The 15,037-nt window shown below is 42.9% G+C and overlaps 2 protein-coding genes across 2 annotated transcripts in view; both read left to right on the top strand.

Moving 5' to 3' along the window:
- Positions 1 to 3,442, top strand: part of med1l (mediator complex subunit 1-like) — a 6,073-nt gene extending 2,631 nt beyond the window's left edge. The window contains exons 8-17 of the mRNA XM_023431468.2: positions 12 to 86; positions 281 to 357; positions 444 to 503; positions 681 to 801; positions 920 to 1,044; positions 1,238 to 1,359; positions 1,468 to 1,666; positions 1,769 to 1,864; positions 2,148 to 2,250; positions 2,516 to 3,442. Coding sequence (XP_023287236.1) covers positions 12 to 86; positions 281 to 357; positions 444 to 503; positions 681 to 801; positions 920 to 1,044; positions 1,238 to 1,359; positions 1,468 to 1,666; positions 1,769 to 1,864; positions 2,148 to 2,250; positions 2,516 to 2,840 — 1,303 coding nt within the window. The 3' untranslated portion in view covers positions 2,841 to 3,442. The remainder of the gene's footprint in view (positions 1 to 11; positions 87 to 280; positions 358 to 443; positions 504 to 680; positions 802 to 919; positions 1,045 to 1,237; positions 1,360 to 1,467; positions 1,667 to 1,768; positions 1,865 to 2,147; positions 2,251 to 2,515) is intronic.
- An 834-nt stretch (positions 3,443 to 4,276) lies between these two features.
- Positions 4,277 to 15,037, top strand: part of LOC111673625 (F-box/LRR-repeat protein 7) — a 21,578-nt gene continuing 10,817 nt past the window's right edge. The window contains exons 1-2 of the mRNA XM_023431454.2: positions 4,277 to 4,726; positions 9,159 to 9,248. Of these exons, the coding sequence (XP_023287222.1) occupies positions 4,690 to 4,726; positions 9,159 to 9,248 (127 nt within the window). The 5' untranslated portion in view covers positions 4,277 to 4,689. The remainder of the gene's footprint in view (positions 4,727 to 9,158; positions 9,249 to 15,037) is intronic.

Here is a 15,037-nt window from a genome sequence, read left to right as displayed (position 1 = left end):
CGTGCCCCCAGTGAAATCAAATTAAAACTGTTTACATCTCTACAATACCTCTGGAAGGATTTGCAGCAAATATCTCAATTGCCAAGGTGAGCAACAAGAAACACAAATGCCTAAAATCTTGTTGTGAGTATTAGAGCTCAGGCTTAATCAATTGTTTCAGTCGTTTTTCGAGCATAAGACTCTGAATATTTCCTGGCTTCAGCTTCTCAACCATGAGGCACTTTTTTTTCTTTCAGTCATTAGTTGCAAATTGCAGTAATTAAAGTTGTTCTGCTTTCAGGGCACCAAAGGACGGTGACCCCCAGATAGACATGATTAACAACGGACGTATCGGAAGCCTAATAGCCGGAAAAGAAGGTAGAGAAGCAAAAATATCAGTTATCGACATAAACATTTTCTCTAATTATTTCAGTTTTTAAAGTGACCAAAGTTTCTCATTCCAGATTGCCCCCTGACTATCCGGTTCTTTATCGCCCCCACTGATGTAAAGAAAACAGAGTCACGTAAGACGCCACAACACACCAGGGAAACAAATACAGTCTGGGCTCGGTGGTAAACTAAAGTCGTTTACTCGTAGACCTGTTGATTTTCCCTCTGAACGCAGCGTTTGAAGGCACGTGAAGCCTCGGAAAGGCCGTTGCAAATTTTAAAGTTTTCCTGAAAAGCTCTTGTTTCTGAAGAAACAACAGATATGAAGGCAGGTGTCCAGGCAGCCCAGGTGACTGTTGGCGTCAGCGATGTTCCTCACAAGCTCCAGATGGCATCTGTGATCCCGCAGCCTCAACAGCTGGATCCCCGGGGGTAACGTGTTATTGTTTAATCTCTCTCTCATCGGGATAGCATTTAGTTTTACATCCCACAGTGAATGCGGATGTCGGTGCCAGTGGTATTAATATGGTGAAATTGTGTCCTGTGGCAGTTTTCCTGTGTTCCTGCCGCCCAACGAGGTGCCAAACGAGACGCTGCCCGCCTGCTTTCTCCTCAAACTGCAGCCAGCTGTACCAGTGATTCTGTCTTTTGTCAACAAGCTGAGCCAAATTACAGGTGAGGTAACTGTTCACGGGAAATATTACATAACATGCACACTTTTCCTTTTCACGCCTGCTGTAAAGATGATGCTTAAAAAGAACATATCTTTATTTATTTATTTATTTATTTATTTATTTATTTATTTATTTTAGAAGAAGAAGGCGCTTTATCACACACTCACCTGGCCTTTATCTGTGATATTTCACAGATGTGACCATACCAGATGATGACCTGCAGTGGGCACCCTTACCCAAGCTTCTGATGAGAGGTTCACAGAGTGCAAACAGCCATGGGGAGACATCAGATGAGCAGGATACTATTTTTACAGTGGTATGTATGTATGTATGTTGGTGTTGAGCTCAAAACAAAAGACAATTTGATTCAAGCTAAGTTATTATACAAAACGTAGGTGTAATAATGACACATTTTTCTCTCCAGCCTCTTCCTGGTGGCGTGATGCACAGTTATATTCTCCCCGGAGCTGCATGGCAGGCGCCCGCACAGAGGGGGACTGTGATGGACAGTGTTCCCTTCACCCGCCCCGCACATGTCCCGGCTATACTGGACCTGCTGCGCCATCAGTGTGTCATTAACACCCTGCTGAGGAGCTGCGTCTCGTCTCAGTGTGCCGGTCCAGGTGGGGGGTGGGGGGGGGGGTTTCACACTGCAGGAATCACCAAGCAGAGACGGCCGTCCCTGCAAAGTTGTGCAATGTCTCATTGATGAGTCTCGTTATCAGGTTCGGTTTGTGACCTGCACTTCGAAGTCCTCCCGGAGTCGGACACCAGCTTCTCTGTGACCTTCCACCAACCCAACACCGACTCCCTCGCTGTGTGTGAGCATTTACCACCAAATGCACCAAACGAAAAGTTAAAGTGTCAATATAGTTGTGTGAGAGCCTCCGATTTATTTATTTTATTTTTTTGTCATTTTTCAAACCAAAAAGCAAAACATTCCCTGGTTCCAGCTTCATCAGATAGGAATGTGGGAAATTATAATGAGCATTTTCAGTTTTTTAATTTCTTTTAATCCATATTTTGTTAGTAATTCAAGGCCGGACCAAATGGCAAATATGACATAAACAATGTTTTGTCTTAATGGTGCGATTCTGTCCACAGTGCTGGTGAACGTATCGGATTCTCATCAGATTACCTGCAGCTTGTTCGGAGCAGGAGGATGTGATCCGTCCATGGGTGAATACATCTCCACTGTAATGAAGAGGTAGGTAACTTTCCCTCCTCGCTCCACAGCTCAGTGAGGATGCATATGTATAATTGATGGCTCTGGGGCCTCCCTTCTCAGCTGGATCAATACTGCAGCAACTGCAGCAAGTTTTAAAATGAAGTGATTTCAGAGTGATGTCTGAAGAGATCAATAGTTTTGAAAGATGTAACTTTAACCTAATTGAACTGTGTGAACACTGTGCCATCTTTCCCTTCCAGTCTTAATTGGATCTCTCTGCTGTGTGTGTGTGTTTATGACTCAGGTGCATGTCCGTTCCTGTGACCCTGAGGACATTATACAGTAAGCTCGAGGAAATCACCTGTGCCCCACTTTCTCCCCCTGCACGCCCGGCCGCCACAGAGGCCGAAAACGAGCGCTCGCCTCCCTCGAGTACCGCGGTGACCGACGCTCGCAGCGCCTCGACCGAGTTGTCCCAGGCGGCAGCCGTGCCAGAGGACGGCTGCGGCGTTTCCGGCTCTGCGTGCTATGCCATGTCTGTCGCCGATTCTGAGCTTCCTCCTGAAATAAATACAAGTCCTGCTGTCAACCCTTACCCATTCACTGCTGTGGGTGTGTTTTCACATTGAATGGTCAACTGTCGGAGGTAATCTAAACCACAAACTGGTTTTAAAACTTGCGTTTGTTCCTCTTTTCTTCTTCTTTTTTTTAGAATTGAATAAATGTTTTGGTAAAGAAGCTGTTTTTCCTTCACACATCAAATCAGGAAACAAGCCTCTATTTTATTTTGTTTTATTCTGAAGATGCTGTGATATCCCTTATTGTCTGATCTCCTGCAGAACGTTCAAGTGCTTCTTACTATGCATTCCAGTGTGGCAGAGATTGCTGGCTGTAAAGGTTTGAGGTTTGGCATTTGACCTCTCTCCGACAGCCAAGAGCCCATTTGATTGGTGCCGTGCGAGCCAATCAGACATTGTTAAAGTACACAATGCATTCTTGATAGCTCATAATATTAATAATAATAATAAAGCAGCCATCAACACACTTCATTTTAGAAATAATAAAAAAAGTAGCTCTGCTGGATGCTTGAACAACATGAAGGATGTGGCTCGATTGTGTCGGCCTGATCAACATAATTAGTCTAGCAGCGTTTAAGCACTCTTAGTCACTTTTTCCTTTTGAGAGAGAAAATAAAGTTTTGCACAATGAATAAATGACATTTGGTGTGAAAGTGTGGGAGTCGAATACCTCTGTGGAATGGAAATTCCACGGTAACAAATCTCCTGATTACCGCCGAGCACCCTGCGCACACAATTCTGCTTTTCCTGGGTGCCAGCCAAGACGGGTCTTACCGCTATAGCACAAATATGACTAGTAGTCTGTATACTAGCAAATATTCTGCCCTCTGAGAGGCAAAAATGTGCCCACGTAAACCTCCGTCATGCACCTTCATTATAGAATAAACAGCCCTATTTACCCTCCGTGTTGGGCCGCCTGCAGCTCCATTGGCTGGGTGCATTTAGAAAAGAATTTAACATGTATTTGGAATATTGAGTCGACTGTCAACAGCTGACAACTGGTTGTGACCGGTGTTTACTTCTTTGGTATCCAATGACCTGTATGACTGTTAATTATAGAAACACCCCCAACATGTGTGGTTGAACCATTCCCTCCTGTCAACAGGCCTTTATGCTCAGAATATATGAGAGCTTATGTGTTCCTCAGTTCTGATCGGTGGGGAATGAATCTGGTCAAATACACATGGGATGACTTCACATTTAAAATATAATAAAGGGAAATAACTGATTGGGATTATGACTGCTTCTGACTGCTATGTACTTTCTATTTTTTTTTTTATTTTAAAAAGAGCCATGTGTCGTCATGTGTTGTGTTTCCACCACTGTCTCTGAGGCGCAGTCTCGGGCCTTTTCTTTTTTGCCTTATCTTTTTATAAAACGTCCACATCTCCCTCCCTGGTCTGCGGTCTCTTTAAATCCAGATCCAGTGGAGGAGAGCTGCGCGTCCTCACAAACTTTGTCTGGCCGCTGTGATTGCCCGCACTCTGCCTGATAAACAGCTGCTTACCATTTAGGGCACTTCTCAAAGTTTCTCCCCCCCCCCCAACAAAAAAAAACCTCCTCGAACTAGGACTTTTTTTTTTTTTTCTTTTGAGTGTGTGTGTGTGTGAATAACTCTGTATAGCTGTGTCTGTGGATGTTCAGATATAGAAAGTCTGCACCGCTGGAAGCTCAAGTCTGGATTCTAGGTTTGCGTAATGCTGAGGCGTCCTCTGTTCAACATCTGGATTAACTATTTGGAGTCAGAGCTAGCGGCCCTGCACACACACACACACACAAAAAAGAAAAACCTCTTGACTGTCTAGCATATCTTTTATGGAAAGACTGTCCTTTTTTCTCTGGAATTTAACTCCTTTTGACAACCCCCCGAGTTTTGCGCGTAGATTATGTATTCTTTAAAATGGGTGCGAACAATGGAAAACAGTATGGAAGCGAGGGTAAGTGCTGAAAATTACTACTTTCTTTTTATTTGAATTCCCCTTTGAAGAACGAGTTTGTATCAACCGCCCCCCCTTAAAAAACACAACAAAAAACCCCACGTTAAAAAAGACTTCACCGTTATTTACAACAGTTTCTCATCTGACTCCTTCTAAACTAAAAATAGAAAACAATGTGCAGTTTATATTGGTCTGAAGCTTCCTTAAAGCTTGAGTCTTCTCATCAGTTAGCTAGCTTAAAACTAGCACATTCCCTCTATATCTTTGGCTTTCTCTCAGTCAGTCTTCTCTTATCTTGAGTGAAGTTTTTAAACTTTTTAACACCGAGCTCCAGAAACCGTCTCAACCCTGAAGCGTACGAGCCGGAGCTCGTGGCGACTTCTGACTGTTAATTGCGTAGTTTTTAAAATACTTTTAAAGATGTGCAACGTTTTATATTCAACCCTTAAGATATAGGGTGACATCTGGTGGTCATACTGTAAGCCCCCTTTTTATTTCTTTTTTAAACAAAAAGAACTGTAATGTACAACATAAAAGTTAACTTAAAGTCCACGCACTCTAATATGTTTTTTTTACCCACAATTTAACTTTTAATTGTCTATTTATCTGCAGTTAAAGGCAGTTTACATTGTGCTATAATAAAACTGAATGAGGTGACGTACAAAAACTTATTTGACACAAGTGTCAGGCTTTTTGAGTTGAAGTCAGTAACAGAGGAGATATCTTCAGTCTGTAAGAGTCACTTTAATCAGTCGTACAGCAGCTGACTTGGCAGGTTCAACAGGCAGCACCTTGTAGCCTAATTTATGGCTTGTATGTTTGTTTTTAAAGAAAAAGTGTAAGAAAAGAAAAGGTTTCTGCAGGTTTAGTGGAGGTGGGTCAAAGGACTAGTGTTTAGGTCTGTGGGCACTTAGTCATTCTTATCTTGATAAGAGCCAATTCCTGAGATTTTTGTCCACAATTCCTTATCCTACTATTGTTTGATTTGGGGGCCATTTTGTGTACACACACACACACACACACACACACACACACACGTACACCTCAGTGCCATATGATCACTGTGTATCTCACAGTGTTTGCTTTAGAGACACGTTGGAAAAGATGTAAAATACCTGCAATGATGAACAACACGCTAACAAGTGTTAGCAGCAACTCCCCCTCCCCTGAGGTGGTTTCTTTCAGGCTGCACCTAAAGGTGACTGGTTTTGTTCAGTAAGTGTTTGGGATGTTTTGGGACGCAGCTGATTGCTGGATGTTGTCGGTGGGCGGAGCGAAAGCGCCGAGGGTCTCTGAGAGGACAGGTTAGATCTGATCAGAAGGAAAATACAAATACCTCTGGTGCCAGTTTCCAGATGCCTGTTACCTCCATATCAATAATGTGCCAATATTGGATTACAGCCCCCCCCCCCAAAAAAAGTAATTAATAACGTGATGATTATGGGCAAGCAGGGAGAGCATTCACTGCACTGTCCGCCTCACTCAGCTAGAAGCTTAAACCCAGGGGAAGACAATATTAGGCATTTTTCTAATGATGTTATGACGACCAAAATCTGGATCCGTTCACTCTAGTACCACAATATTGATAAAAATCTCCAAACATGGCATTAATGATCCCAGAATACCAACCCAGCAGGAAAATCAAACTCACCCTCACTGCTATAGGCAACAAGAACAAAGCCTATTACCCCTTCATAGTACCCCTTCTGTCCTCTCTCCACCCCTCTCGCCCACTGTCTTCTTCATCTAAGATGTAATCTTTTCGGCATTAGTTATTCAGAAGAAACCGTGGCCCCGCTGCACCGAAACACATCATTTCTGTCTCCGGAGCAGAAATGTTTGTATAAATAACATTCCAATGTGCTCTCTTCCTAAGTCAATAAGTGCAGAGAAAAGATTGGATCTCATGATGTTAAAAATAACATGTGGACCTCCAGCTCCACCTAGGAATCCGGCCCGTTGAGGTACACGAACAGATTATATCACAAAACCCAAAATCAAATCACCTGTCCGGGAGAAATATGACAAAGACTGTGCAGACTTTATTCTCGCTGCACAATAGTCACTGCCAGTGGCTCACATGGTCACTGTTATACCTTACTATGCAATTAGCACTTGACAAAGACACACATTACTCTCATTAAACTAAAGTAGAACTACTCAGTCTTTTGTGCTTTTTTGTTAATGTGACATCACCAGATGTTAGGGGGATGATGTCAAACTCCCCCCAGTGAAAACATCTTTAGTGTGCTCACTAGGATTAATTTGATGAGTTTGAGATTGAAAACATTCGTCTTAGCTTTACAGTTTCTGGTTGAAAGTGCAGAGACGCGTGAAGAGATTTTTGGAGTAAAGAAAAGCTTTTGATATGTTTTATAATTAACAATTTAGCAGTCAAAATGTAAGAATTATGGGCATCAGATTAGAGGTTGTTGCATTTTCTGGTGCTTCACCGCAACATGGCTGTTGGCTGAAGCATCAATTCCACTTTAATCCTCAATCCCCCCGTTCACATCGGTCTTCTCTGTCAGAGATACACCAGCACAGGAACTGGTGTATCTGTTTACAGTGCAACCAAACAATCTCAGATTGTTTTTAGTGCAGCAACTACTGTTTATACATTACTGACTATTACTGTTGATGATTTTCTGATCAATAAATATTGAAAAAAACGTCCATCGCAATTTCCAAAAGTCAAATATTTTTTTTCTGACCAACACCCAAAGATATTCAGTTTACAATCAAAACCAGCAACTATTGACACTGGAGAAGCTGGAATTATAGAGAAAATTGTTTCTTAAAACTATTAATCACCTGTCAAATTAGTCACCAAATAGTTTTATCTTGATCGACTAATTGATTTATTGTTGCAGCTGCAGTAGCTCCCATTCAAATGGCTCATGCGTAGGTGCCATCACTGATGACATCACTTGATTTCATGACAATCACAAGGGATTATAACTTTATAGATTATGTACATTATACAGCACAGATACAATATACAGTATGTATATATCTGTATATATTGCGTAGTATTCAGGGTATCATCATCCTCACAGTGTCTCAGGCCAGTGGCTTATTTACAAGTGCTGAATTCTGCGGTCAATCGGTCCACATCTGTTTTCAAGTGTGATTCCACAATTAATTACACACTGGTCACAACTATGCAGCAGCCCTCCACCAACACATTATATAAGCAATAAGACAGGAAGCAGGAGCTTTTCTGAAACTTGTTTTTTCCATGAAAGATCCAAAATGCGTCAAGCAAACAGCCCCGCAGAGATCCTCGCGCCCGGGACAGAAATCCCGTAACCAGCTAGATATTAAAATATACTCGCTCGACTTGACCCAGCTTTCGGGCTCAGATATTAGAAAAGTGGTCTGAGTCATTTCAAGGAGCAATAGCAGATGTGTCGGCTCGGTGATGTCACCACAAAATGTCATTCGTACTCATTCAATATGAGCCGCGCTGGTTTTATATTATTACTTCATATGTGCCTTTGGTGTGGCTGTGCACAAGTTGCACGAGCTTTCATATTTACTGCTTATTTCAGGAGCTGTCCGGTCTGTTTAGGTTGCTGCACTTGATCCACATGTGGGTGTGACTGTTTGGGAATACCTCTCCGGCCCTGTCGTGCCTGGTGAAAGGCTCATACTTAAGTCTCAGGAAAGCCACAAAGCTGCATTTATGAACTGACAGAGGAGTAAAATGCCATAAACAACTGCTCCACGGGGCTGCCTGCAGTCACCATGGCAGTCGAGCCCGTCGCTCTCCGGCAGCAGAGGCATTCAGAGAGGCATCGAAGAGAATATGTCTTTGAAATGTGGCTCTCCTGTGTGTGACTGTGGAGAAATCCGACTTCTCAGTCCAATAATGCAAACAAAGGAGCAGGTCTTACATTCATGTAAACGTCATAAAAAGCACTTTGATGTGGCACTTACAAGCTGAGACGTATGGCGATGATACATGAAATTTATCACTCATTAAATAGAGTGATTGCTTGTATCTTGTGCAGGAGTGTTTCCTCCAAGGACGTGAAGGCTGAAAGGGGATTTTGAGAGACTTTTATTCTTCACTTACTCAAACGAACCAGCAGAGACTTTGTGCATGTGCCAAGGCCAACCATTCATCCAAAATTGAGGAACATAAAAGTCATGAAAGCAGAGACTGATGGGCTTTATAATCCCATACACTTCTTGCCTCTTTACCGTCGTGAAAGCGACCATTCCGCTTTATCTCGGACAGACGCTCTTCAGCATTTAAGCATCAAAACAAAAAGTGCGTTTTTATGTTTTTATGCGACAAGATTAATGTTTTTTTCAGCTTACATTCTGTATATATGACGGTAAAAGTGATGCAACACAAGTCATCTTAAAGTTTGCAGTTCGATGTCCCAGCAATCTTGTTTTTCTTTCCCGTTTCCCCCTGCAGGTAAAGGGAGCTCAAGCATCTCTTCTGACATAAGTTCGAGCACAGATCACACACCAACTAAAGCTCCAAAGAATGTGGCTACCACCGAAGGTAAGGCATCTGGTGCTCATTAACCAAACTCCCCTCCCTTCTCCTTTACCCTCCTCTTCTTCTTCTTCTTCTTCTTTTCCTCCTCCCGCCCCTCTCTTTTTCTCCTCCTCATCCACTTTCAGCGCTGCCTATTTTTGGAGAGAAACCTGTGTGTTCCTGGGATAACCCTAAATTGAAAACAAACTCTCGGCTCCCATCAGAACCCAGAAAGCAAAGGCATTTTTTTGGGCTTTGTTTTAGAAGAAGAAAAAAAAAAAAAGAAAGAAAAGAAAACCCACTTCTGGCTTCTCATTGTAGAAGAATGCTTATCTAAACTGTGGTCGTATCAGGCTCAAAGCATTGCCAAGGAGGGAGGGAAGGGGGAGGTGCGTGTGCTGGAGATAGGAAGGCGAGAGGGATTTTGCCGGAGACGGAGGAGAAGGAGAGCTTCACCTTCTGCTCACGCTCCCTTCTTACTCCTCTCCATGCAGCTCTCTGGCTCCCTTCTGCCCAGGCGCTCGTCCAACCCTGGCAGCGAGTGAACGCAGGGAGCCGCTCCTCTTTGTCAGGAGCGTATGTGTTATGAATGTAAACTGTGCGGCTCGCTGTAACGTTTCAGAAACACTTTGCAGCTGACGGATGACTTCTGAAGCCTCCTGTCAGCACCTGTCTCCGAACGTGGATCCCTCTCATGCATCTTTAACAAACTGTCAGTCGTTTTATCAGCTGAGAAAATGAAAGTATTTCAATCCCAGGTGCTATGTCTCAACTGTCTTAAATCTTTCTGGATGAAAAACATTTGTATACTCATGATTTATTTATTTTTTTAAATAAATAAACTAAACCATCATATTTTTCCTTTAATCTCTGAGAAAAACAAAAAACTATGTATTAGTAAATATTTACATGTGTTGGCCCCCATTTGTTTGTTTTTTTGTTTACAAGAAAACTGCACTGGGGCCATATCCACTCATAAAGTTGACATGGCTAAGTGTTCATTTTGATGAACCGCTCCGCTCTGTTCACCAGCTAGCAGCTAACTTTAACTTTAACCCCCTTCTCCTCCGGTCAAAAAAACCCCCTAAGATCCGCGACTCTGCAGAAGACGTGGGTATTTAACGATGAAGACACTGAACGCGCTAAATCACCGATCGAAGTCTCTCACAGAACCGTCTGCGACACCTTTCACATTCATCCATTGTTAATGTAAACTAGCAGACCTGTTTTCATCAGCCTAGCAGCCTCTTTTAAATATCTCATGGCTAATGTCACCTATCACTAAAAACGTACATGACAATATAAAGCATCTTGCGCTTCATTATCTCCGTGTGTTTAACTTCCACTGGGCAGGAAATATCGAAAGAGATTGAGTCACACGGTGAAAATGAAACCTCAGAACTCGGTGAAGTAAACGCTGAGTCATTGTTATTGATCAAAGACCTTATCAACCCCCCTGCCCCCATAGATACCGTCTCCCTTCGTGCCGCGCTCCCTCTCCCTCTGAGTTGACCGGTGAGTCACCGACTGTTTTGCACGCTCATGCACACACACACATAAACACACACACTCACCCTGATCCTCTCGTGCATTGTCATCACCAATCATAAATTTGCTGTGGCATGATGAATGTAGTATTCTTGTGGCTTGGAGCTGCCCACAAGAAAACAAATAGCAGCTACAGCCTGTGTTTATAACTGTCCCTCAGCTTCAAGATTTCAAGGTGTTTCTCAGAGAGAGAGAGAGAAAAAACGAAAAACTCCTCACGAGTCATCTGATGCTCTTTTGGTTTCACGCAAGATGTGTGTCAATTAGTTTATTTTAGCGCGGTTAATTTACTGATTAACCTCGCCGAATAAAGAGTGGAATGCACCGTGATCTGCGGACAAGGCTGATTACCGTTACTTCACTCGGCTTCACTGGAAATGCTGACTCACTTGGATCCGTCCATTGAAGAACCGCTGGACGTGCACCCAGAGTATTTTTGGGGAAATCGATAATTGTCCTGAATGTGTCCACTTGGAGAACAACCTGTGAAGATAGAAATATATAGACAAGAGTATAGTTCATGGCCAGTGGCTTCCCAACCATAATTTCCCTCCTGTGTTATGACTGAAATTGTTATTTTTTTCTCCATGCTAAGTGGGAGTAATTACATGGTCTGGAACCACCATGGCCACAGTCAAATCCCCCCTCCTTAAAAAAGCATAGACACACACGTGCACACACACAAATACACACACACTCACACACTCACACACTCACACACGCAGTGGCAGATCATACAGTCCTTGCCCACCTCGTCCTGTGGTCCACTAAACTAATCAGGAAGCAGTCTGGGCTGTTTCCCCACCACACACTGGGAGTATTCATGTTAGGGCCTACAGTTTCCTCATGCTGCAGTGATGTCACGGCATTAATAAGGTTAGTTAGTTAGTTAGTTAGTTAGTCAAAGTCAAAGAAAAAGATCATCTCCAGGGTTTCTCCAAGTGACATGATTCATATATAATGATTTTACTTAGCTGGACATGTTGCTGTTAAAACTACAATTTCTTTATCGCTGAAGAACAAACCACTTCTTTTCTTCCTGACTGACATTCTGCAGCTGCAGCGTTATTAATTTAACTTGATGCAATTCTAATCTGAATAAAAATAAGACTTTTTCTCCATCAGATAAGGCAAAATCTGAATTATTAGGTATTTACACTCATAAAATACAACTTAAAATTAATTTTTAAAAACTTTTTTATTACCATCTTCTCAAAATCGTTCATTTTGACATGAGAACTTTGTTAAAATTAAAACCCAATATGATCATATTAACTTGGAAAACTGTCACATTACAGAAGCTAAAGAACTGCCGTTTAGTAACTTTTATATAGATATAATGATAAATGCTTGAAACACAGTGGCAGAAGCAGCAACATTAACGAACATCATCATAGTCATCAGGTCGTACCAGGCGAGCGAGAGTGGATTTTATTCTTGTGGATTCAACTTTTCATTAGTAAAAGAAGAACTGTGTTATTTCTTCTTTCAAAAAAAAAAAAAAAAAATACATACGTGTAAGATCCAAACCAGAGACACTGGCGGTGAAAGGCTGGAGACGGCACCAGTTCCAGGAATGTTTCGCTCTTTTTTTATTTTATTTTTTTCTTCCTCAAAACAAAAACCTGTGCCATCGGAAGAATCCGAGAGATGCTGTATTCACCTCACGATTCCAGACTTAGTGGCTTCAAAGTCAATAAACCGTAACATTGAGTTATTGTCCGGGCCCTAATGTCAGTATGCAGGATGGAAAGTAGGCCATCGCCTTGTCTTCCCTTCACTGCTCCAACATCTATCGCCGCAAAATCAACATTAGGAAGTTACACTCATTCTGGTCCTGAAAAACAAACTGTGCTGGGCAGTCATCTGGCAAGTTTTTGCAACGTGTCTCTGTTTTCATTTATTATTTAGACGGGCTTGTGGTGGCCTGACCCAGTTGAGTTGCTTATTAGCTGCAGACTGAAAGGCACAGTCCTGGACAGTAAATCCTTCTTGTGGGATGAAATTGAGTATCTCCCAGCAGGGGTTACACTGTGACCCCGTCTGGGCCTCAAGGGTTTGCTTTGGCACCGTCGAACTCAGGGTACCTTAGGAATGTGGCTCAGACATGGCCGGAGCAGAACTAACAGCACCCTGAGTCGCTCAGCCTGTGTGTTGTAACTCTCGAGGGGCCGTTTTTTTGATCCCGCTGCATCAGTCGGAGCTTGTGCCAAAGCTTTTAGCCACTAGTGTAGTAACACAGACTCGCGGCGGTGTGTGTCGGTCTCGCCGAAGTGGCCATGCTTTTTGGGGTCATCACACGTTTTTATAATGGCACCAGGAAGGTAGCAGAGGCGCAGGAGGCGACGGTGGGAACAATGAGCATGACGCCTTCCTCTCTGTGCGGCGAGGACCAACCAAACAGTGATAACGCTGTCCTTCCGTTCTACCCCCCCCCCCAACGCTGTAGTAAACGATTACACTGTAAACATGCCGTGATCTATATGCAGTTCTCTATATGCTTATCAGACACACATTCTTTAGATTATGTTTTGTATTTGCATAAAGTCATTACGGCTCTCTCACATTACAGAAACAGACTGGAGCTGGAACTAATTACAACAATTATTTCCACTGTCAATAAATCTGCTGATTATTTCATATACAGCTGATTAATCATTTAATCCATAAAATGTTAAAGAATCTGTGGGGGGAAAAAAAATGGCATGAACAGTCTGAAAGTTAAAGATTTTTCATTTACTATCATATATGAAAAGAGAAAAAGCAGCAAATCCTCACATTTGAGAAGCTCAGCGCACCGGACCTCGGTTGTCATGGTTACGATACTACAACCTACCGTTGTTGCCAGTGGTTACTGTAATAACGGTCACGGCTTGGTCAGGTTTTGGAAAAGATCGTGGTTTCGGTAAAAAAAAAAAAAGAGAAGTGCTTCCTCAACATTAGACGGTCTTTGTCGTCATGGTTACAATATAAGCCGCTGGTTTCGCATGGGAACGCCTTTTTCCCTTCGCTCCTGTCATAGTTACCACGACCACTAGGTGTCGCCTAGCAACAAAACGCAACATCATCGCAATAACTTGCTGCACAAACGACCTATGGGCTACAAGGAGGGCGTTCTCGAAAGGACACGCATTAATTCTAACAATAAATACTCCCAATATTAATCGCTTTGCGTTCCCAGAATTCCCACATCGCTGTCCACGAAGACGCTGTGAGGGTCAGCTGTCCAGTCTAAACAGCCCCACCAGAAACCCCCCCCCGTCTCCATCATGTTAATATTTTTGCCCTCCCAAGGGCAACAAATCCCTCACACTTCATCTGCAAACGAAACCTCGCACGCCGATGACCCATTTACTTGTGTTTACTCAACCGGATATATAGTGTTTCACTGTTGATCCTCGCCGTGCCAAACATGAAAGAGGCTGCAGTGAGGTGTGTGTGCGTGTCATTGCCGGGACGTTTTCCCCCTTTTGCAGAGAGTAAATTTAACCTGTTCTCCTGCACTTTTGAGTTGTAAATATAACTTTTTAAAAAATGTTTTATCATTCATCTGTAGTCATTACCGCAGCATTTCTTGTAAGCTAAACAACTCTGGGCAAACTTGGAGCTGGTGTGACAAATTTATCTTTCTGAGGCCTCGGCGAAACTTAATGCTGCATTTGTTCTGCTGCGCTACAGCTGCGTTGGAAGTTCTCAAACAGGCAGGAGGCGTTTGTTTAGATGAAGAGACATCTGTTTCAAGGGGGAAATGTTTGGCAGGTGATTGGCTATCTTATGGAGGATTAGGGGAAATAATGTCGGAGATTGTTCTTGGTTTTTCTATGCACATAGATTCACGGCCTCGAGAAGTTTCTGCTCATAAACTGCAGGCCGCACTGCTGGAAAAAAAGAATCTGTCCCTTTTCACCGCTTTGACTCGGGACACAGAGCAGCAGCCTGCAGTTATTTTAAGACTTTTTTTTTTCAACAAGCCTGTAGCAATTGTAATGAGAAATATCAGCGGTTTACTTCTAATCCTCGTTGGAAATTGTCTACGTAAAGAGAGAAGACAGAGAAGTAAAGAATGCCAATGCTATTTCCCCCAGATTTTCTCCATCAGCTGTCCTCGCTCCTCCCCCTTCCTTTCTACCGCTCTCAGAGAGCCAGGAAATCTCAGCAGAAGAAGAAAAAAAAAAGAAAAAGCGCAGAACAAGGCGGTGAAAGAAAAAAGAAAACAAGTGAAAGCAGTTTACTAAAGGAGTTTGGGGGTGGTGGGGGTGGTGGTG

Source organism: Seriola lalandi, unplaced genomic scaffold (assembly GCF_002814215.2).
Source record: "Seriola lalandi dorsalis isolate HSWRI2012SDOR001 ecotype SW California unplaced genomic scaffold, Sedor1 jcf7180002054923, whole genome shotgun sequence".
NCBI classification, from domain to species: domain Eukaryota; kingdom Metazoa; phylum Chordata; class Actinopteri; order Carangiformes; family Carangidae; genus Seriola; species Seriola lalandi.
Note: the sequence above shows the minus strand (reverse complement) of the source record. Positions and strands in the feature narration are given on the sequence as shown.